The sequence below is a fragment of the Cloeon dipterum genome, chromosome 4, assembly GCF_949628265.1.
Source record: "Cloeon dipterum chromosome 4, ieCloDipt1.1, whole genome shotgun sequence".
Taxonomy (NCBI): Eukaryota; Metazoa; Arthropoda; class Insecta; order Ephemeroptera; family Baetidae; genus Cloeon; species Cloeon dipterum.
The window spans coordinates 16,006,422-16,029,457 of record NC_088789.1 but is presented as its reverse complement, the minus strand read 5'-3'; the positions used below and the strand labels follow the sequence as shown (position 1 = coordinate 16,029,457).

The 23,036-nt window shown below is 43.4% G+C and overlaps 1 protein-coding gene across 1 annotated transcript; it reads right to left on the bottom strand.

Annotated features, from left to right (window-relative positions):
* Nucleotides 1-592: 592 nt before the first annotated feature.
* exp (expansion) lies at nucleotides 593-22,797 on the bottom strand. The gene is made up of 10 exons (XM_065491773.1): nucleotides 22,508-22,797; nucleotides 18,012-18,138; nucleotides 5,839-5,996; nucleotides 5,028-5,100; nucleotides 4,761-4,919; nucleotides 4,269-4,467; nucleotides 3,195-3,430; nucleotides 2,968-3,064; nucleotides 2,337-2,546; nucleotides 593-1,206 (listed from the first exon to the last, which is right to left on the bottom strand). Exons 2-10 carry the CDS (start codon nucleotides 18,117-18,119, stop codon nucleotides 1,091-1,093), a joined length of 1,356 nt encoding a protein of 451 aa, XP_065347845.1. The 5' UTR covers nucleotides 18,120-18,138; nucleotides 22,508-22,797; the 3' UTR covers nucleotides 593-1,090.
* Between the last annotated feature and the right edge of the window lie 239 nt (nucleotides 22,798-23,036).

Below are 23,036 nucleotides of genomic sequence, written 5' to 3'. Positions count from 1 at the left end.
TTTTTCCTTTCTTTCTTTCTCCGGCAGCGCGCTTTTCGAGCATGGAAATTGACGTCAGTGCTGCGAAAGGCCTATCTTTGCGATGTGTTTTTGCTTCGGCGTGCGTGCGTGGGTGTTACTGAATCGACCGTTCGGCGCTTCTGCACGACGGACAATAATTGCAAAGCAAACTTTACCACCGAATCACTTTCCAGCTGATGGATGAGAGAGCTTCCCTCTCCCATTCACAAAATCGCTCCTCGTTAGGCGCCGTCATTTCTCTCCAAGCAATATCGTTTTCGTTGGTTTTGTGACAGTGATTCTTGACGGACGCAATCGTATTATATGATTGAGCCACGTGCAAAACTCTTAATCAATATTATGGCTAAACTTTTATCGAGAAGAAAAAATAGCTTATTTAATAAATCCAGTGAAAATAACGTTATTTACTGTAGATGAATTAAAAACTGCATTGATTTGGAATTAATTCTTTTTTCCTTTTTTCTCAGAAAAATACTTTCTAAGCCCAGTTTGTTCTATTTTCTTTTTCCCTTTATTTTGCTGATTTAAGCTCAGGATATAGGGTTGCAACAAAATCAAATAAAAGACTGAATTGTTTTTGCGATGCTCCACCACCAGGTCTCGTTTAATTTTGTACATAAGCACTTCTTCTTCACATTTAAAATTCCTAGATGAGGGTCGCAGTTTTCTTGCAAAAAACTACGCCGCTTACAAAAGGTGCGAGTGATTATCAGTTACGCAGAGGATTACAATAAAATTACTCAACAATCAAATAAGTATTACACGCAGGCCCACATTCACGGACGAGGAATGGCGGCCCCCGAATTGTGAAAAACGTGCCTTTCGCGGAAGCAAAAATAAATTTATTTACAGCAATAGTGGTAGGAAAAGAGCGGAAAGGCGCGGCTTCTTCAGAATTCGAGAGCTCGCTCGTCGAGGCCCACATCATCTGGGATTTCGGGGGGAATTTGGACGATAAAAAAATACATTGACTGTGCCTCTCGCACTAGGTAGGTCGTTTGGGGATTACAAATAATTAAGTATGCACGCGGTTGGGTTTGTCTGTCTCATCGCTTGTGCTGCGGCTGCTTCAGTCCCATTCGCCAATGTACATGGTGCGCGGCGGCGGCGGAATGAACGACCGGGTTGGGATGGGCACTCGCCCCGGCAGCCGGCCATAGATGTGGTCGTACGGGGACTCCGACTCTGAAAGCACAACCAGTGGTTCAAAGAGCCATTATTCGGGGTGTTCGCTTTGTACATGGGGGACGGGGTGGTCGACACCGAGAGGTGCTAACGCCAATGGTAAACTAAACAGATCAAGTCTGTCTGTTTGCAAGTATAGCAGAGTGGTTATATATGCGTTTGTGCTGTTGGTTAGCAAGGTGGTGGTGTAAATTAATTATTGCTGGGAGTTGCTTCTCTAACACCTTAAGCAGATGTAGTTTGAGGTTGTTAGAGGGATAGCAGAGCAAGTTAGTGCGATATTTTGTCACTGCATCACCGCAGTAGTTATGATTTCGAGCTGATTGTGAGTCAAAGTTAATGCTCAAGGAAGAGTTAGTTAAAAGCTTTATCAACAGGGTTAGAAATTTAAAAAGATCCACTGCTCATCTGAAAAATGAGCTTGAAAGACGCAATTGAATTCTTCACTACACTAATTGTGAGTTAACAATCTCATTCATGATTATTAAAAAAATTTAGACTTTTATAATTTGATGAAGAAAATTATCGGTTCTCATAAAGACGGTCGAGCTAGTTTAATTATTACCATTTTAATTGCCTTATAATTATATTCATTTTAATTGTTTTTATTTTTCTTTATTTTGTCCTTTCTGAATATTTTGATCAAAATATCTCTTTTGTATGGAAATAAAATTCGGTAATTAAACTTGGCTATTTGAAGAATCATTTATTGACTAAACCCATTGAGCATTGTAGGAAGTGTTCAGCTCATTAAGGGCTAAGGAAATGGTGTTGAATTCATATCCCAAAATAGAGTATACTTTCGTGTAAAAACATATTTTTTATCAAAAAGTTTAAATTTTACCTAAACCATAATTTGAGGAAAAACTGATAAAAATCACGCTCCGATTTGGATTTTAAGATTTTTCTCATAATAAATTCGTTCAGAAAAATCATATGAATTAACAACAAAACCATCTTCAAGCAGTCGTCTTTTGTTCAAAGTGTCTAAAATTACAAATTCTGTTTATCAAAGTTTAATTATTTAGATATTTTTTTCTGAAATACCAAATTAGATTGGAATAGAACATGCGAAGCATTTTTCATTTTATATGAAGCGAAAGCCAATAAAATCTTAAAAAATGTCCTACCAGGATCGTGGTATCCATTGGAGGAGCGCCAGGGTTGCACCGGGGCGACGCCGTAAGCGCTGTGCACGTAGTGGTGAGCGGGGGCCATCATCGGGGGGCCACCCATGGGGACGCTGTGGGCCACTCGCTCGGCCACCTCCTGTTTGCTGCCACCTTTCCTCTTCACAAAGTTGGGGATGCGTGCGCGGAGACCGCAGTAGTAGGGGTCATCTGTTAATTGCAAATGCAAACACTCTGTCATTCGCTGTCTCAAGATGATGAGATCAGTCTTTTGCTCATGCGAGCAGCGACGTCTCTCCTCTTCCCTTACATTTTCTCCCAAGTCAAGATGTCAGCATATGTGCGCATTTAATAAGGAACTTAGCCTCCGTCTCCGATAAGAATAAATAATATAAATGCACGTAAAATAATTTAATGGCAGTGCTTAATTCAGATAAATATCTCTTGAAGTTGACTTAAATTTAAAAGTGGTGTGTCATTTAAATGCTAGTGCGTTGGTAAGTAGTAGTGCAGTCGGTTTTCTGTAAAAAAATGTTTGTGCGTTGATGCATTGATCCAAGAAAAGACTTTTCGATTTACATAAGGCTGACGTAATATTTTATTCGAACGTCTAAAAGTCGCAGTGACTCACCGTATTTCTTATCCTTACTCTTCTCCTTGGAGCCTCTGGAGGCAGGGAAGATTTGTATGCAGTTCTCCTCCTCGTCGTCCAAGTCGTCGTAATCCGGCTGCGGAACGAGTGAAACGTCATGAAATTGGCCAAACGCGGAATCGTGCGATTCGGTAATGACACGTTTTGCGCCAGAGAAAGGGCTCGGTCGGGGGCGAAAGGAGAATAAATGCAAATAAAATGCCAACCTTGGGAATGTCGTGCGGGTAGCCGGCCACGTCGCGCGGAGGCAGCTTCGGCGGCTTGTCCTGCTTGTGCTGCTTGTGCTGCAGCAGCTGCTGGTGCAGGTGGTTGACGCCCGCCGTCTTGCCGCCGGCTCCAGAGCTGGAGCCGCTCGAGCCGCTGCCGGCCACGCTGTACGGATCCTCGTCCGGGATGGGGATGCGCGGACGGTTGCGGATGTCCAGCCGCGACTTGACCGCCACTGAAAAACAGCCGAACGGCGTCTTGCTTAGAAATGCTTGCGAGCGTAATTGTCAGTTGAATCCGCAATCCAATTAACACCCTCTCCTCAAACGACTCGATTGTCAGAGTGACGAATGTAAATTTAAATGGACGTCAGCTTTAAAAGCTGAACTACAAGAGTTCTCTCACTGTTTTTTTTCTTTTTTACCAATGGAATAATTCCCTACCAAGCTGTTGTTAAAAAGATTGATGACGATTTTATCTTTTTAAGAAGGATGTTTACAGAATATTAATGTTATTTAACTGATTTATTTTTTATTCCGCAATTTCAAGGGAGAAAATGGCAGCAAAAATCGAAATCTAGAGTTTAAAGTTTTCTAATAATTTCATGGTTTGGCCATATTTTCATGGTTGATTTCTGTTCTTCTCGCTGTGATTTATCGAAATATGTAACAGAAATTTGAAGTAGAATAAACCTGAAATTTTAGCAGACATTCGAGCCGAGAAAAATATTTCTCAGCAACCTGGCTAGAGCCTAATTTAAAAATAATATTCTTATCAGTTTACGTCTAAATTTTAAGAATTTTAGAAATACATCGGTGAGTGAACGTGAACAGTAAAATTTTCCAATTCGTACTGCTCGTAATAATGTCTCATAGAAAAGTCATTCAACCAGCAGTAATAAGTATTCCGCGAGATGTGAAACCAAAGAAACTGAGGATTCAAGCAAACAGCTCGTTTCAAGTTCATTTTGCAACCACCGCCGCAGACGAAGATCGCGTGATCAACAAACACGGAGACGCCGGCGTCTGCGTGCCTTCAACAGGGTGTGTGGTTGCGCGTCTGGAAGGTCTTACCTGGAGGCAACTTTGCCTTGAGCATGTCCAGGGCGACAACGTTGATGATCATCACCCACACGGGGCTGTCCAGCAGTTCGGCTTCGGACTTGACGAAGGCTATGCTGGAAAGGCATTGGCACTCGAGGCGACGGCGGTCAGGGTACGCCTGTCGCAGTTCGCGGCTCACGTTTGCTTGGAACTTTTTCATGTCGAACAACTGCAAATAAACAGGATTTGCGGCGTTGTTTTAAACAACTTGTAAAAAGAAAGCGAAAATAGTTAGTCTCAATAATCCGTATAGGAATGTTCTAAAATTGAGCAGATAAAAAATTACTAAAATAAATGTTCCATAAAAGCAACTTCACTGTGATGAAAGTAGCAGATTACCAACGTAATATCAGCCATGATAAAGTAATAACACTGAATTATGGCGCATTAAAGTCTGCATTCTGGTTCACGTGCTCGAATTTATTTGGAATAATTGTAGAGTAATGGAAAGTGTTGACGCACCTTGACGGGCTTTTCCGGCTCTAACGACCCATTTGGCAGGCGGGTGATTTCTTGAGCAACTGAGTTGTCCTCGTTCGGAGCGACTTTTACAAAGACTTGGCTTTTTGACAGCCGCTTGATGAGAACGTTGCCCTGGTCGTCCATTTTCACTTTGATGCCCTGCAATTTAAGAAAACAATCCGCCGTTAAATTAGTACATTCGTGCCCCGAATTAGGAAAGTGCGTGCAAATAGGCACTTAAGCGTGTTAAAAAAGAAGTTCACTCACGTGTCCGATGTGTCTCTTGACCTCCTCGGTCTTCGCATCCCTGAGCGGATTATCGAAGCCGCAGAGTCCAATTCTGCAGGGACGAGGAATCGTATTATTAAAAAGAGAGAAACTCGCGCTATAATGGGGCTTTTAGCACTCTCCGACGACGTGTAAAATAAAAGAGAGAGATGAATGACAAAGAGCCTGTTTACAGCCTATTAGCATTTTTGCATCCAAAAACGTGCACGCGTGTATTTCCATAGAGTCGACTGTGAATTTCACCGAAATTCTTTCTTTTTCTCACACAAAACAGCATAAAGTAGCGTAATCTGCGACCGCGAGGCAGCTCGCGAGCCGCTCGCACTTTAAAAGGGAAATCGCGGCCGTAAAAAGGTTAATTCTATTCGGCTACGGCCGAGATGCGCGGCTGGCTGATAATTATGCTCGGTTTGCGGTCGCCACCTCAACAAAACTACCGCCTTTTTTCCTTTAGAAGGATTCGCCCAAAAACACTACGATCGTTATGAAGGTGATAATAGAAATCTCAACTGCTACGCTCTCACTGTCACAGAAGATGAAAAAAATTACACAATAAAATAGGTTCTTGGAAAAGAGCCAGCAAAAACGTCGGAAGGTTGATTATTCTGCAAAACGTAATGTAATAAATTGATTAAATTAAGCCAGACTGTGTGAACCTAAAACCCGTGTTTCCGGATTGCGATTTTGAATTATATTCATAAAATTATGTGTTCCTATTGATGTCGATTGAAACTTTCTTTCACGTTTTTTTTCTTTTGCATAATTTTGGTGCTGTCAAACAAATACAAACCTGAAACCGTCGAACCCATCGTCAGAGCCGTTGATGGTGAGGACAGGCGCGCGGGCGTACGCTTTTGCCACTCGCCGATTTCTCTCCAGCACGATCACCTTTGCCCAGATTTCGTCGTCGATCTGGTGCCACTTGTCCAAGACCTCTTGAATGTGGTCCTGCAAACAGAGAAAGTGACGCGAATCAAAACAGGTACACCGAATTAGAAGCAGTTCATCTGCGGGTCTAATTCTTAGCCGCGACGACCGTTATACTTGTCCTGCCCGAATGTGTTTTCACTTTTGCTCCTTTATGCCGACGAACGAGACAGAGAGAGAGGCACAATTTTCATGGCAGCTCGTTTAATTTCGATCAAAAGCCCCCGGGCTACACTTTGATTAATCGACACTGCGCGGCACGCTTTTCTAATGTGCATTAACGCGCACTTTCATCCTTGAAATTTCTCGCAGACCAGTTCGTTCGAGAGCAATTTTTCGCCTATCCACAACAATGCGTTTGTATAGATGCGATTGCATTTTGGCTCTCTCCGATTTGATGGAGAAATAAGAGTGTTTTTTCATTAAGTCTGAAGCAGGAAGTTCTGGGGGGATGATTACATCACCATTTAATTAAGAAAACTTTAAAACACTATATTATATCCGAGACTTCCTGTGGACGTGCACCTATTTTAGAAGCGCGGCATACGATTTTTGTCGACAGGGAAGACAGACGCTCTCGCGCCAATCAAAAATTCAAATCACGCCGTTGCCGCGGCTGCGTATCGAATCTTGCCAAAAGTGAGGAAATTTAGAGGCCCCCGCCCTGAAAGGTCTGATTTAATTTTGCAACCTGTCGCGCTTGATTTTCATGCACGCAGCGCTCGAATTTGTTCGATTCGTCCAGCAATCGGCTGTTCGTTATGCAAGACTTGCTGTTAATCCTCGTACATATCCACTCAAAACTTCACGCTTGCGTAACATTTTGGCGCGCTTTCAAGGAAACAAATGAACCAGAAAGAGTCAGATGAACTGCATTAAAATTCAAATGAGTTGCATGTGACTAAAGCCGGCTGCTCTCAAGGCAGCTTTTATTTCTATTTTACATGGCAGCCTTGTGGCTTTTCACTGAGAATCAGAATACAAAATGCCGAGAGAATTCTGGAATTCCTAGCGTGTGTGGTGGCGCCGCGGTAGAATTGAAAATAAAAGAGATACCCATCGAAATTGGATGAAATCAAAAGTGTGAGAGAAAATGAGCACCACGTGCTTTAATTTTCACGCAGCCGGAGACGCCGCTCTTGCGCCTTTGTCTGCTGCCGGATCGGTTGAAAATTAGGCGTTGGCTCCTCAGCGACCTTCGGAAGATGACTTGATAACCTGATGCTATTTTTTTACTGCCGGCGTTTTCGTGTCTGTTTGATAATAAATTGCAGAAAAGCTTTGTTGTTTGCGATGCAGACGCTCGATAATTTAGGCTATTCTCCGCCTTTTCTATAGATATTGGACTGTAATAAAATATGAAATTAGTTTCCAATTTAGAATATACTTCTTCCTGGAGACGTCAGTAAAGCTCAGTGGAGAGGAAAGAGTGCTCTCAATTGAGGCCTAATAAAGTCACAAAAATTGATTTCTTTTTGCGGCTTCGTTGGCATTGAATCTCTAAAAATTCCTTTCATAGGCTATTATCTTCAGGCCCACTCAGAAATCGAAATTAATATTTAATCTTTGCCGAGCGAATCGTTAGCGGTGAAATTGGGTCGCAACCTGGCCGCGAGGCTTTCTCCGCTGACCACCAAATCCGCCTCATAACACCAAAATGTGTCCTAAAATTCGCTATTCATCAAAGCCTGATCAACGCACCGGCAGGTCCAGCGAGTATAGACCCGCATAAATTGTTTCTTGAGAGCACCACCCAAAATTCCTGGCGTTGCCCTTCCGTCTCGCTTGTCAAGAGCAACAATTATTGAGTGAAAAGTGAGGCAGAAACAGCAGTGGCCCCAGGATTTGAATTTGAATACGATACGGTGCGATAAGAAGCTCATGTGTAATTTAGAGGCTGTTGTTGGCCAATGCGACTTCCTTTTCGTTTCTCTCTTGCTCGCTCTCTTAGCGGCCCCTAACTACGTTTCAATGTCACACACGCGCTTTTTACACGCACGAAAAATTAGGCAGCGCAGCTGATGCCTTTTGCTAACCTGAATAACTCTTTTCTTTGCTGCCGAGCCAGCCGCGCAGCACCTTCTCGGTGCATGTGTGCTTTAGGAAAGTCGGCGGCGGCGGCGCGAGCTCTTTATGAATTCTGCTCGTGCAAGGCAAGCGAGAGGTGCGCGCTGGCTGCTTCTTCACTCGTACATTTTTTCACCGTGCTGCAATAATATGTGGCACGACGAACGAAGCTAAAGAAGAGAGGTAGCTGACTCTCTCGTGCGTCCACCTTTGTATTTCACATTCGATTCGGCCAACCATTTTTTTTATTTTATTTCAGCCGAGGACCCCATTTCGATTGCGTGCGTGAGGACGTGCGAGCATCAATTTTACAGCAGTAGTCCGTTTTTGCCTCAACCGGATCACCTTGAATTTTAGACTTGTCTTTTAGCATTATTTGCCCGAGATACAAACAGCAGGGTGGAAGATTAAATTGAGAGAGCTGCAAAAGAAATGAATAAAAAACCGTGCACTCGTTTCGTCTTGAAAGTGGCCATTTAGTCGCGAATCACTACACTTGGTGTGAATTTTTGCTCCTCTAGTAGTGGATTTTTCTGTGCGAAATGAAATTAGACGGCAGACAACGGGAAAGTCGTGGTGGAACGCAAAAAGCTGCTGACACGAGCAACCTCTTGTAACTGCGAATATTAGGGTATGAAGACTGGCTGACGCAACCAAGTAGAAAATGGAGCAGTTATAAGAAAACGACAGGCTGCAAAACCGTCAGAGGAGCAAAAAGGTCTTGCTATTGAACAAAAATTGCAAGAGCTCGATTCACTTTCAAAAATTCGATCGAAGCTCGGCGCGAGGGAATTAATTTTTAAACTGGCGGGAACCTTGAGGTAAAAAGAGCGTCTTGTTGTTAAAATGAAAGTAAGCTGCTGATTGAAAAGCGGCCCGTCCGTCAAATTCCAGCGTACATTAACCTCGGCTCAAGAGTCGACGAATCAAAACACAATCAAGCACATTCAATCAAAATAGTGTCCGAAAAGGTGAAAAAGAAACACGAGTCTTTTGCATGAATGCCGACGCGAGAAGTAATGAGGTTTTTGTGTCTGTTTCAACAACCGGCCGCCCGGCTGTTGTGTAAAAATGCAGCATCACCATTAATTATTTATTATTCGGCGGCTGGGCTGCGAAAACCGCAAGCAAGGCTGCAAGGAAGGGAAGCACACTTGCACATCAATAGCTACACCGATGGATGCTCTCTTTATTCTGCCCAGCTGTGGAGCAATTGCGTTTGACGCCTTATAAAGCGGTGTTTCAATTAGCCGCGTCCTTGTTCAAAGGGCCAGAAAAAGCAGGCATCATCAAGGAGAATGACAAATTGTTTTCCTGTCAGAGATTCAGATCGTTCAATGTTTGCAAACACTTTATTAGTTCAGCTCAACAAGTTTCAAATAAGACTTTCATTGTAAATGCGTTTGAGGTTATATAAGATGGACACGTTTGTTTAGAAATAGAATTGTTACGATGTTTTTAAATGCAAATGCTTTTCAAACTGCAGTTGCAAGCATGGATTGTTTTTAATGGCTACAAGAGGCGTCAAACTTTTTATCAGCTTAGTAACTAAAACCGGCAAAAATTTAGAAAAATACACACGCTGGAATTTTTTAAATGCTATGAAATGTTTTGAAATGCAATATTTTCTTTCAAGTGTATATTTTAAAGAAAAATCTTACTTGTTTATTGATAACAAAATCCAATCTATATTTTCAGAACACTTCTTGATAAGTGGATTTTTTCCTTAGCTGTAAAAACTTTAAATATTTTTAAACTCCTAGATTAACTAATTATCGCAATCAGTCAGAAGCTTAATTGTGTTGTACAATTTTTAAATAGAGATGTTTTCGCCGGCACGCGGAAAAGAAAATTCGTCAATCAAAGCAAGCTCCGTTGTGCAACTTATTTAGCAAGACCACGCACTAGCATCCAGTGTATCTAGAGGCCCATCATCATTATCACTTAAAAGGAACCAGGAACCCCACGACGAGATGCTGTTCCGTGAGCAATCTTGGGCGCCCGGCCCTGCCCTTGCATTGAAAGCTGGAAACAAAAAGGCCGCACAGGGCTGTGGCGGCGGCGTCCGGCCACGCCGCCGAATTAAAACAGCAAAGCGAGCAACAAGCTGCTCACCGACGAGAGAAAAAAGAAAAAAGATCAAGGTCGCGGCAATGCTAAAAAGGTAGTCTGTTCACTCGGTCCGTAAAAGTGACCACACCTAAGAAAATCTCAAGGATTAGGATGTAGACGCACGCGGGCGCTGCATGATTGCTCCCCAGAGACGGACGTGTGTGTTTGTGTCTGTGTGTGTGTGTGCAATTTATCCAGCTGCCTGCTTATGCTGAGCAGGAATAATCCATTTCCAGCACTGACAATGGACACGTCTACATATTTCGTTTAAAAAATCGCGGGCGTGTCTCTCGGGACTGTAATAATAATAAAGAGCCGAGTTTGGCCGCCGCCGCTGCCGCGTAGCTTATGGCAGCGAACACTTTTTGCGTGATGTTTACACGCTCGTTTTCCAGTTTGATGTTCGCCGTGAAATCGAGGCAGCTCCCTTTGGTCACACAAATCATCGGCCAAATGAGAAAAAAATAATATATCGGTGGCGAGTTTAACGCTCCTCTCACGATTTTTTTATTATTGTTGTTCTCCTGTTGCGATTTTCGCCGGGTCTTGGTTGGAGGCAAAGACATTTGTTTGTTCTCTTTGTGAAAGATTTTCGCTGAAGGCTTCGGCCTTGTCAAAATTGGTTGCTGGTAATTCTGCGGCCGCGATGGAATTCGCCACTTTATGATCCAGTTGCTTGTAATTTTTAAACAACGTGCCATGTTTTTCCTTTGGTGGTGAACATAAATGTGTTATATTTTAAAAGTTTTATTGTCTTGTGCGCTCGGTAGGTGTGTGGGAAGTAATTACCGCCAAAATAGTGTGGTTTATTGGCGTTGGCATTTTTCTGCTCTGTAACTCTCTCTTTCCACTTAAAAAGAGGTCGTTTCTTGGAAATTTTGAGCTGAGATTAGAATTCAATTAAGTCAAAGTTTAAGAAGTTTGGAATATATTGATATCATTGTGAACCTTTTAGCTAAATTTTACCCATGTTTTTTTTTTAAATGATCTTATGTATTTTTTACAACTAAAATTTTCTAAAACGAACGTAATTTTATAAGCTAGCTCTGATGAATAAATATACTATTACACTAAGCATTATATTTATCTCCGCCTTTTCAGGATTTTTCTGAATTAGTGTCAAATTGAATTTTCGTGCATGAATTTCAGAAGCTGATACGCTGAATAAAATGCCTTTTCTATATCTTTAGTAATCAAAAGTAAAAGTCGCAAATGTAAATATCGACTTAAACAAAAATAAAATACTATCTGAATCTGAATCTGAATCCTAAAGCATATAAAGATCAGGTGCGGTGTTTTGGTAGAATGTTTGTCAATATTTTGTTTGATATCCAAAAGAGTATGTTATGGTAAAAGTGGCCGTGGGTTGTTATTTTCGTGCAAAACTGTGACAAAGAGAAACGCAGGCGGCTGCTTGACCTTTTTAAGCCCATTAAAGCCAAACGTGAAAAGGCGCTGACTTTTTCGACTGTGGGGCACGACAATTAGTGTCCCAGCTAGCCTATGGAATCGACAGAAACAAGAGGTGCAGCTCCTCGTCAGGTAAAATAAACAATAATGATATGTTGCAGTATCATACTTTGGCATTGATAGTTAGGCAAGCCAGCTTAGCGGTCAGGAAATTTTGCACCAGCAGCGCTGAAAATCAATTTGGAGCGGTGCGGCGGGCGAAATGCCTTTAAAAACCCACAACCTCCAACACATAATACAGAGCACAAAAGATAGCGAATTTCAAAGGCGTCGGCGGAATGCAGAAAACATTTGCGAAATCTAAGCAGTGAGGCTGGCGCGCGCGCGCTCTCGGCGTGCATTCTCCATAAAAAAATAGCTGCACACCTGATGCTAAAATAATGGTAACACGGCCGTTCATTCTTGACACACGGGCGCTAAAGGCACTTTCGTATGAAATATGCTCCACTGTGCTGCTGCATAGTAGCAATAAAGTAGGTTAGCGTGGAAGGGAAAGTAAGTCCTCGGCCGCGCGCGCAGAGCGAGCGTGTTGTTGTTGTATGGCTCGGCACTCCAGCTCAGAGCAGCAAGAAATTATAAGCTGGCTGGCTTGGCTGCACGGCCACTGCCCAAGTTGCTTTCACGCCACCGATTTATTTGTTACATTTTTTCGCAATTCTGTTTCCTGCATGGTCGAGCGCGGCTGAAAAAGCTCAGCACTCTCCTTTTCAAATGAGCTGTGCGATTGCAGCTTTACACAGACAGATCGGAAGCCTTTCCTTTTCCGCCTTTGTTGACGAAACAATGCGCGTGTGTGAGATAATTGGGCGCGCGCGCCTGATTACCTCCGATAAGCTGCGGAAAATTGAGCTGCGAACCAGTAAATTTAACCTCTTGATGACTCGGGATTATCTTTATTCTCTGGCGTTGCCTTTTTACCACCATTAATTAAGGCAGCCAGTGTTTGTTTCGTCCTGAAAGGTGTCCGTGAGCTGCGATCTTGATTTCTCAAAAGCTGTCTGTCACAGCTGTCAGAAGCAGATCCAACCAATTTTTGCAGGACAATCACTCGTTGAGGATTCACGGTCACTCACAACCTGTTCCAAATTTAGACAAAGCTGATATTTTTTTTCTTAATAATAATGCTGGGAGTTTTTTATGCTTTGGAAACATGACCATCAATTGAGCACGAATCATGCAAATTTAAGCAATTTTGAGTCACATAAAATCTAAATCAGATAAAAACTCGCGGAAAACCGCACATCCCTGAAGGTTGACTATATTTGGAGCTCGCGGGCTCAAATATGTGTCCTTGTTTGATTCTTCAGAAAAAAATCTATTTCCTCTTAAAAAGTTCTTTGCTTTGAAATTTAAAGACTTTATTCAACCATTTCGATACCTTTGGAAAAAAAACACTGAAAATATAATGACAAACAGAGATGGAATTGTTCAATACATTCCACTTTCTTTATTATTATTTGGAAAAGAACTCGGCTTGCAAAAATTCGATATAAAGGGCCAGAAATAACGTTTAAATAAATCACTTTGAGGTCATATTTTTGGAAAAAAAGTATCCATTTTTTAACGAATAGGCTGCATTACAAACTGTCTGAATCCAACTCAATAATAATTAGACCCTATCAAATTGGATCCTTTTTCTCTAAATGAGGTAGTGTATTTGATAATTTTATTGAGAAAATATTCTCTAAACTTCACAGCACAACAAATCAAACTGCCTCTCTTGCTCGTGTTAATGGCAATATTGCATGTAATGCCCCGGATCCTTTCATTCCACGGCGCAGCTTCAGCTTATGATTACTGGCCTTTGTTTTCGAACCGAACAGCTCCGGTATGACTCCATCCTGATTAGCGCAACTCACTGATATGCAGTTAATCCGACATGCAAATTAAGCAATGAATTCCAGCACAGCTGCCGCCTTTGTAGTTCGTGATTAAAGGTCAAAAGGTAATTGCACGCAATGCCTGCTACCTATACTAATTGAAATAGCGCTGCAAGATTTACTCCTCGCACCGAGCCAAAGGTGGGGTCGCGCAGACATATTCTATTCTAATTAACGTATGGCAACACTCGCCATATAAACTTGTTGTTGTCGACCGGGTCGTCGCCGCAATAAAAAGCGAACGTTATTGAACGGCCGGCCGCGAGTGAAATATTACTCGAGCACCACCCGATTGCTGCTGCTGCAGCGCTGGCTGGCATCTAACTCTTCCCTTCCAGGGGCGAATCAGCTCGTAGCCGCGTGCATTATCGCGAAACAAGTTCACCTTGCTTCGAAAACGTCTGCGACAGATCACATTTAATAAGCGGCGAGCTACTGAACGAGTCACAGAGGCGAGGGACGCGCGATCGGGTTGTAGGAGCTGCTCTTAAACCTGATACCCGCACATTCTGCTTTTAAAAAATACATTCTTCACCAGCAACTCGACTCACTCAGGGCAGGCCGAGAGCAGAGAGAGGAGAAAATTCGACTCTCAATGCCAAAAAGTTGCTTCTTGTATATGTACGACTGGCAATGAAGTGAAAAGAGTTGTGAAATGTAAATGGGACGACATACTTTGCTTTAATCAATGTTTGCATCAATGTTAGATTGTCGTATAGCGTTTGTTTTGAAGCGAAAAACAACTGCTCGGCGTCAGTTCTTTAGCAATCTCTGACCATTAATTTCTTGCTTTATAGCAGGTCACAGTTTTTTACAGTCAAAAGCCATTCAACACAAATGGACGCGGTGTTTGATGGAAACAGCTAATTTGAGAGATGCTCTGGCCCGGGGGAGCAACTCAATTAACGGTGTATTTTCCGAATTTCTATATAACGCTTCTTCCTCTAGTTTGTGTCACGACGAGCAGTTTAAATATTCATTAGAATTCGCTTTCGACATTTTATGGCGCGTCAGAGGTGCAACAATACCAAATTAAAATGCACACTTTCGTGAACGGAAACGTGGATTTCACGAAAGTCTCGATTCAGCAGTCGTACTGATTGATTCGTTTCACTTCCCCGCGCTGATTCGCCGGCAATCTCACGCTGGCAGGAAGAGATCGCGCGGCAGCCGCAGCAATCGCATGCAAAATCAGCCGGCTAAGAGGCTGCAATTCAATTTTTTCCGCTGCATTTCGATGCAGACGCTGCGATATAAAAGCGGCAATTGCGAAGGCGTGCGAGTGCGGGGGGCAGGTCGGGCAAAAACGGAGCATAGAACAGCGTCAGTCAATCGGTCGGCGTCGAAAATACACGCTTTCTTGCCAACACCTCCGTGCATATTGTGCCACTGGAGCAGCAGAGAGCCTAGCCCAGCCGCTCACTCTTGGTTTCTAATTTTATGGCATGCTTTCTCGGCAATTTTTGATCGGAGCACACGCGCCGTGCGAGGCTGCAAAGGCAAAACAAAAAAGAAAAGCAACGAGACGCTTTTTCGTAGATTATTTATTCCGGCACGCACTCGTGGGCGCACGACAGACACGTTTTTCCCATCGAATTAGATCTAATGGAAATTCGGCGAGGGAAACTCTGTGTCTTGTTGTCAACACACCTAATATTGCTATCTCCTTTTGCATAAATATGCATCTCGGCAGCAATAAGGAATCAAACTGTAAAAATGCTAATATTTGAGGATTTGGTCGGTGTTTGCGTTAGGTGTTCGAAATGTTTGCCAAGCGCGTGAGCAGAAGAAATTTAACTTGGGAGTTTACAGCGTGTGCCAATCAGTGTGTGCTCGCGCTCCTTTTCTCGCTCCGCAAACTTTCTGTGCAAACAAACTATTAAAACTGAGCCAAAATTGAGTTTGCTTCTTCAAGCCGAGAAACTGCTTTTTCGCCTCTAAAAGCCAGAGCAAATAATTTGACAGAAAGGAGATTTTTGCTCGTTAAAACTCCATTAACTCTTTTGTATTGAGAGTTATACATATTTAAGTGGTTCTTGTAAAATTGAAAAGTACTATATAGCAATCATAAGTGTCGATAAGAAAAACACTTTCTCATTCTACAGAAAATTGTTTTAAGGCTGCTTAACTGGTTTAGAAGGCGGATTACTTTCCTCTTCAAAGTGTCAACAAGCTTTTCGCAAGTCGATTAGTGGTCCTCGATTCATCTCGTTTTTTATAATTAATTTCAACAAGTGCTGGTTTGTGCGCTTCAATAACCGGTCGCGTGGTACAAAGTATTATACAGCCTCTCGCCGCTGTCAAAGTCATCATCTTTGCGCCATTTGGGCGTATCCGCGTAAATCGCTGAGTGCGGCTTTGAAAGAGCACCGAGTAAATTTCGTTGCAAAAACGCTGGCAATTCGTAAAAGTTCTCGGAATGATTGGCAAGGTTGGATGACGAAGAAGGTTGAAGCTTTAGAAAGTGGTCAGGGAGGAGAAAGAACGTAATCGCCTTTGATTTATTAGCGAAAAAATGAATGTCGAAGCAGGTTCCGAAAGTCACAATAATAATGGGCGACACAATTTTCCCGGTTTTCGGAGTTGGCCCAATTATAAGGAAGACGAGCGCGCGCGCGCGCGGTGATTGCTCACTCGCTCGCTGGCTCACGGCTTGCTTTTACGCGGCCCCGCGATGACCAGCCTGATGACCTTTACGGCGACGGCAGACGCACAATAACTGTGTCGGCACGAGAGATGTAAATGCTACCTCGGTGGAATGCACGCCCGATGACAGCCGAATTGCAACACTCAATTTTCTCCCGCGGCTTCTTGCACACATGCTCATCGCCAGTTTTATGACGACTAGTGCTCTCTTCGTTTTTTTTTCTCATCGCCGCGGCGCGCGGTGTGCAATATAATCCGTGTGAAATAGTTGCCCCGTGGTTGCAATGTCGATTAATCTCTCTCTCGTTTTTCCGCATGTCTGCGCCGAAGCAGCCAGCAGCGGCCCGCCGACGGCCTCGGGGCCCGATTTGTTTCGTCCACGCTTTCCTGCTCATCCATTATCAAGCCGTTTTGTTATTGCGCCCGTCTAAGGCGAACCCACACGCTATCATGTCGCGGAAAATCAATTTGTCACATCTGCTGGTCGCTTTTGTTTGATCTGACGAGCAAGGTAGCAACTGACGGTCCTGTTAGATCACCGCGGCCTACCAGGGTGCTTTTGCAAAACTACAAGGCTTAAAAACAATCAAATGAATACACATTAATGCACTTATACATCGCATAAAAAGGCAAATACAAAAGGTTTCACGAGATTTTTAACATTTTTTTATTGTAATTTTTAATATTTATTTATATTATAATATTTAATGTCTCTTATTGATCAATTTTGATTTTATAATCAATAAAATAAAGAAGCCAAACGTTAAAAGGTCAGTAGACTTTATTAAACTATGCTTTTCATCTCTTTTTAATTTTGTGCTTTGAAAACCTTGCTGATGCAAATTAAATGAAAACATAACAGCCTTGGTTTGATCCATTAATTGCTTTATTGTTCCCTATTTGCGTCATGACATAGCAGTAAATCCTCATTTGTCAAAATTCGATCTTCACTGTTTATTGCCGTTGGATCATTATGTATGCAGATTTGTTATTGTCGGTAATTGCACCTGAAATTACGCTCGTGAATAATAAACCCGGTCCGTTCTAGTGTGCCAGTAAACAAAATGGATAAAAAGCGTCTGCCCAATCGCAAAAAGATCAGCACGAATCCGCAAAACGCCTTGGCAGATTGAGTTGTTGCACGCGTACTCGAGTATCGAGAGCAATGAGCAACACACAGCAGCCTTCTGCGTTACACCTTTATTGCCGAAAAGGTGGCCCAGCGGCGGGCACGGCTGTAAAATTATTATTCCCTGCTAGGCGAAGGGGGAAAACGAACTGGCTCGTCATGTAAAAACAATGTAAGGACGAACTCAACTGATTTAAATGGTGCACGTATAATGATTTAGAAAAACGGCTCTCTCGCGCGTCTTTATTATGCCACTTTCGTGCGAAGGTCTGTGCAATTATAGCCGTTTCTCGCTCTCCCTCCGATGAATTTCTTGCCAAATAGACCTTCCCGCCGCTCGCATTCAGATTGTATGCAAATGCGCGCCGTGTAACGCGAGACTTGTATGCTATTACGCACACCTCACCTCGAAAACGCTCTTTCAAATACCATCGCCCGCTGTCCTGATGCGTGATTTATTGGCGCGTCTGGCAATTCGGAATCGAACGCACTTAAACGCTTTCAAGGCTCCTCATTTAATCGAGCTCGTGCGGCAGTATCGAAAAGCCCAAAAATTTCGCACTCCCAAAACTGGTTTCCCAATCGAAGCTAATTTCTGCAAGTTTGCAAGTCGATTTCTACCGTGATTTAGGAATTAACGAGAGCAGACACTCGGTTTGGCAGGGTGTAATTTTCAAGCGGCAAGATGTAATTACTGTAATCATTACACTCGGCCTCTGAAACAGCACTCACCTTAAACAGCTTGTCCCTCTGGTACCAGACATCCTCCTCGGGCACTTCGACGGTGTCCAAGTTCAGGTCATCCCTGGAGCGCGACAGAATCCTCCTCCTGGAGACCATAGTGCCGGTGGAGCGCTTCCTGCAAACGAAATTAACGCACTTTAAGTGAAAGGTTCGCTCTTCATTGAAGGTGAACATGCGAGCGTCAAATATTTATGCGCCGTCGACTTCAATGTCACGCATTCTGGGCAGCTAAAAAGTGAAAAACACTCACGCAGCAGACGGTATGCTAAAAAAACGGCTCGCGGGTTGACACACTCGCAGACGTTTTATCAGGAATTGCAATTACGCGTCGTTCCGCCACGTTGAAACCGATATTTTCAAGTGGCTCGGTCGCAACGTGAGGAGGTGTTTGCGGCTTTTTCAATGCGATTCGTTTTTGTCATTGTAGCTGCGAATGGAATTTCCTTGCCCGTGTGCGATACGAGTTGGAAACCTCAAAGGTGTTTGCGTTGGCAAATGACACCTGAGGCTGCTTGCTTATTTATTTCCTTGCATTTTTCTCGTGAACAGGAAAGTGACTGATCGGAAAGAGTTTCAAGGAGCAAGTTCAGCAGTTTGATTTATTTTATGTTTCCTGCAGCAGGTGATGCATGGAAAGTGATTCCTTTTTAAAAGGTCTTGCAGTGAAAGCGAGGAAAAATGACACATAAGCGCACGTTCTCGCGCCGGGTAATTAAAGAAAATAGCAAAAGTCACGTTGTTGTCGTCGTCTTTAGAATCAGCACACAAGTAGCTCAAGCGCTTTCTTATCAGCGCTCTGGGTGTTGTTTACAAGGAAACAGAAGTTTCGGTTCATGCAAAGCACCGCTGCATGCCACTCATTTGATAAAGAAATTTAACGGATGGATATCATCGGAAACAACACGTCATTTTCACCTCCTTTACGCGCTTTTACACGTACTCCACTTAAAGGCGAGACTTTTGAAAGAAAACCGAGAATAATCCACCGCTCTCGAGGCAGCTCAAAGATGTGATGACTTATCCGACATTGAGAAATCAGCGAGTTACTGTGCGTAATTGCTCCATCTGCACCGCGTTGGAAACACGTGCTGAAAAAAGCTCCCCGGGCACTTCGTGCAAGTACGTTTAATTAGCTCACTCGCGAGCAAAAATGGGTCAGCTCACCAAAAATATTTCACACTACAAAATACACACACACTCTTACGCACGCCAAATAAACAACGAACACTCTCAGTCAGTCACAAACTAGTTCATGCAATTAGCTAGCGTAGAAAGTAGCTGGCTGGTTGCACTTTATATGGTTCGCGCTCGCAGAGAGAGTTTTGATATTGACGCGACGGCGCATTCTAATGTTCTTTCACCTGCTTCAGCGGCCAGCCTAACAATTCGTAACAAAACACTCGTTCGATTGAGCATGAGAAACTGGCTCGCCGTTTATGGGCTGCGTAAAACCGCGTCCCTGCTTCCGAAACCCGGCAGTTTCGGTTCGCGGCCGACGACTATTCTCGAGCTGTCCAAAAATCGTTCGCACCGCTCGGAGCGCGGATGCCCCTTTATGGCCGTTTAATTGTTGTGTTCTTGAAGTGCTAATGAATTAGGAAGTGTGAAAAGTTCAACGGTGGTGTGTGTATATGCGAACTGAAAAAAGCCGCGCAGCGCTCGTTAGCAAAGTTTCTCGGGCAAATTAAATTGGGCTGCACGCCGCGGCGAATGGAATTTACCAATTTCTCTCTCTCTCTATGCACTCGCAGAAGGTGGTCCAAGGTCTTATTTTTATCAGTATTTCACCCTTTCATCGACGAGTGCGCAGCTCGTGAAACTGAAAACAGTCTGCTCTTTCAGAACTATGCAGCCGATCCTAATTGGTAATTCACAACTTTCATGTCGGCGCGCGGTTAATTGTTTTAGCACGCTTTTTGATTTTTCACGGAGAGTGAGAGAGAGGTCAGTTTTTATTTCATCGCGCGTGAGTGAAAATATCGAGGAAGCCGCTACATTTTTACTGAGTGTCGGATTAGAATTACGAGTTTGATGTTGGCACAATGTGGGCACAATAGCAATGCTGACAATAATATCGAATGTAAGAACCACCGCCGGGCGAGCGAGCGAGCAAGCAGTTCGTGCTGGTGCTGTGTGTCCAAACGTCTGATTAGCAATTGTGCGATTTGCTCACCGCGTGTGAGAAAACGCTCTCGCGAGTGTGCATCGGCCCATACAAATGCATTATATTTGATTATATAAACCGCGTCGGCGTCTCATTGTCAGGCACACATCTCGCCGCGCGGCCGCTAACGTTCCCAGCGCAGGTTGCATGATAATTAACGATTATTTGTAAACATGACTTGTTTATTCGAGTGTTTTGTTTCAGTCGCGTCGTGCACTTGCTGCATTTTGCTTTTGTCTGCTTCGAGGAGAGAAAGATATATAATGGAAGAATTATGTATGAATGGTAGATAGTTGGTTTGTTTGTCTCTATGCTTTTGTTCAAGCATCTCTGGCGAAGTGATATATTTGCTTAGTAGATTCAACAAAGTCCCAAGAGGGTTCCAATGAGCTCAGATTGGAGTCCATTCAACGAAAGTTGTAAAATTCATAGAACAAGACAATTGTATATATTGGTATCTAATTTTCTGACGGGAAGGCAAATCATAAATTAGCATTTCAAGCACAAAACGTTTTTTTTATTAATTAATTTATTATTATTAATGGTTTATTAAACGCAAAATATGCGTGCAAAACTCTACATCTAAAGGTTAATCAATTTTTACACATTTTCGCTGCTTCTCTCAAAGTAAGTTTTCTTGCTGTACACTTTTGGATATGATATTTTTCTGTGGCGAGACTTATTAATTTATTTGGAAATTGAAAAAAAACAAAGCATGTTTTCGTAATATTTACCAACATAAAGCCAAAAATAAAATATATATCATTGCTTCTGTCTTTCTCACGACTCCAATTTCTATTGAAATGCAAAATCAGTTCGCTTCCCATGAAATCCGCTTGCTCAATTCGATATCATTTCGCGAACGGAACATTCCACTTGCTCGCCCAGCGGGAGAAATTGTATATCCTCAAGTTGCTCATATTGCGCGCGTCAAGTGAAGCGCGAATCGAGCGGTATACAGTTGAAATTATCACCGTACAAGCAGCCAGCATTAATAAAATAATTATAATGTCGTGTACGACGCCCGTGTTTGCGCAGTTTCGCCACTCACTGCAAGTGCGAGTGTATCGGGTGCCATGCATCCATCCATAAGGTACTCTCAGGGCTCAGGTTTTGCCCGCCGATTGTGAGACGGATTCTAATTTGCATACGCTCGCCTTCTCCTGTTGCACGCGTAATAAATACCATTCAATCGCCTTGATTCTCGTCAGGGTTGAGTTTTACATTCGCATCCTCCTCGTCTCGGGTGTTCGAGGAGTCATCCGTCACTTTGTGCAACGTAATTATGCCAGTTAATCGCGAGTGCAACGCGAGACGCCGATTAATTTGTCATTGATGCGTGCGCTCGCTTTTATTAAATGCCCCTCGATGCTGCAATTAATCGAATCAATCTTGCTTTTCTGGATTTAATAAGTGCACTCTATTTTTAGCGCCTCTCTACGTTTTCTGGCTCGCCTTGACTCTGTTACATTTGAGATGCTCCATAATCGAGGGAACGAGTGTGTGTGTTGTGTGTGTTATTCATAGAAGTACTCGCGTTTTTATTGTCAGGTTTCTCCAGCTATTCTGTGGACGGCGCAACCGAGCGCTCGGTTATCCGGCTTCCCAGAAGAGTTAACGAGAGGAACCAACAAAAAACTGGAAATGTTTACACTCCCGCTAGACTTAGTTGAATGGAACAGTTTTTACACGAAAAGAGAAATGCTGTCCGCCATTTAACAAATTTAACCTTTAAAGCGCATTAAAAATTAGCTGACATTTTGTCTCGTTGCAAACGAAAGGGGGAGCTTTTCGTTTTCATGCTCCATCCGGTCTGTGCACCTGTGATATTTAATACGCAATATCTTTCATTTTTATCGCGACTTAGGGTACTTTCACAATGGAAGCCGCAGCAAGTGCACCAATTATTTCAGTACAATAGCATTCAGCCGACCTTTCTGCTCGGAACGCGAATGCACCGATTTTCTTAATAGTCTGCACACAAATCGAGCACGCGGCGCCGAATTAAAAACAACAATATTCGCTTCGGCAGGAGATACAATTCCATGCGGAGCTCAGAAATTGGCTCACGGACTACGAAACGGCTGCTTTTAAGGTTGCAAGTGAAAGGGACTTTTGCTATCTCTCTCACGTGTGTGATATTTAAATATACTCGGCAGCAGCTTAATGCGAGCGAGCTGGCTGACTGGTTGGTCCTCACTTTCCCTTCACGCTTGCGACGCGCCAAACTCGCGGCGCCGAATTAAACGACAAATCGAAAAGCCGAAAATTAAATCGGAGAAAACAAAATGAAAAAAAGGAGTGAAATTTCTGCACTCACCTTTTTGCGAACTTTCGGAATCAGGTGCACCGGAGCAGCAGCTGCCTTTCGTTCAGAAGTGAAGCATATCACACTCTGGGAAACTGATCACTTTTTGCGGCGGCCACTCTTGGAAAAGTTCAAATCAAGGAAAATCGGCGGCAGGAGCCACGTCGAGCCCGAGACAATGCACTTTGGACAATGCGCGAGCGAGCGGAGCTGCGGCGGAGAGACTGCTCAGACGGCGGCCTGCTTATTATTACTTTTCTCTGGCCTTGCCGTCCGTTGCGTCACTAAGTAAGGCAACTGTACCCTCCCCAGTCCGCCTGAGCTCAGGTTGTTGGCTGGAAGGAGTGAGTCAGGCCTTTCCTCCACTCTCGCCCACCAGCAAAAGGCTCGCGCGCCGCCATCTACACAAAATCTTCCAACTCGTTCGCCCGCTGCTGCTCCCACCGTGTGTCCCGGCCGGCGTCAGGCCAAATTGCCATAATAATAGCCGACCGGTACAGTAATATGCCTGTGCGCCTGGTCCTCTGCCCCAGCCCATGCA

Coding starts and splice junctions, on each gene's coding strand:
- exp (XM_065491773.1), bottom strand. CDS start 18,119: ATGGTCTCCAGGAGGAGGATTCTGTCGCGCTCCAGGGATGACCTGAAC. Junction 5,101..5,838: donor GATGGGTTCGACGGTTTCAG/GTTTGTATTTGT, acceptor TCGTCCCTGCAG/AATTGGACTCTGCGGCTTCG. Junction 4,920..5,027: donor TCAAGAGACACATCGGACAC/GTGAGTGAACTT, acceptor CTTAAATTGCAG/GGCATCAAAGTGAAAATGGA.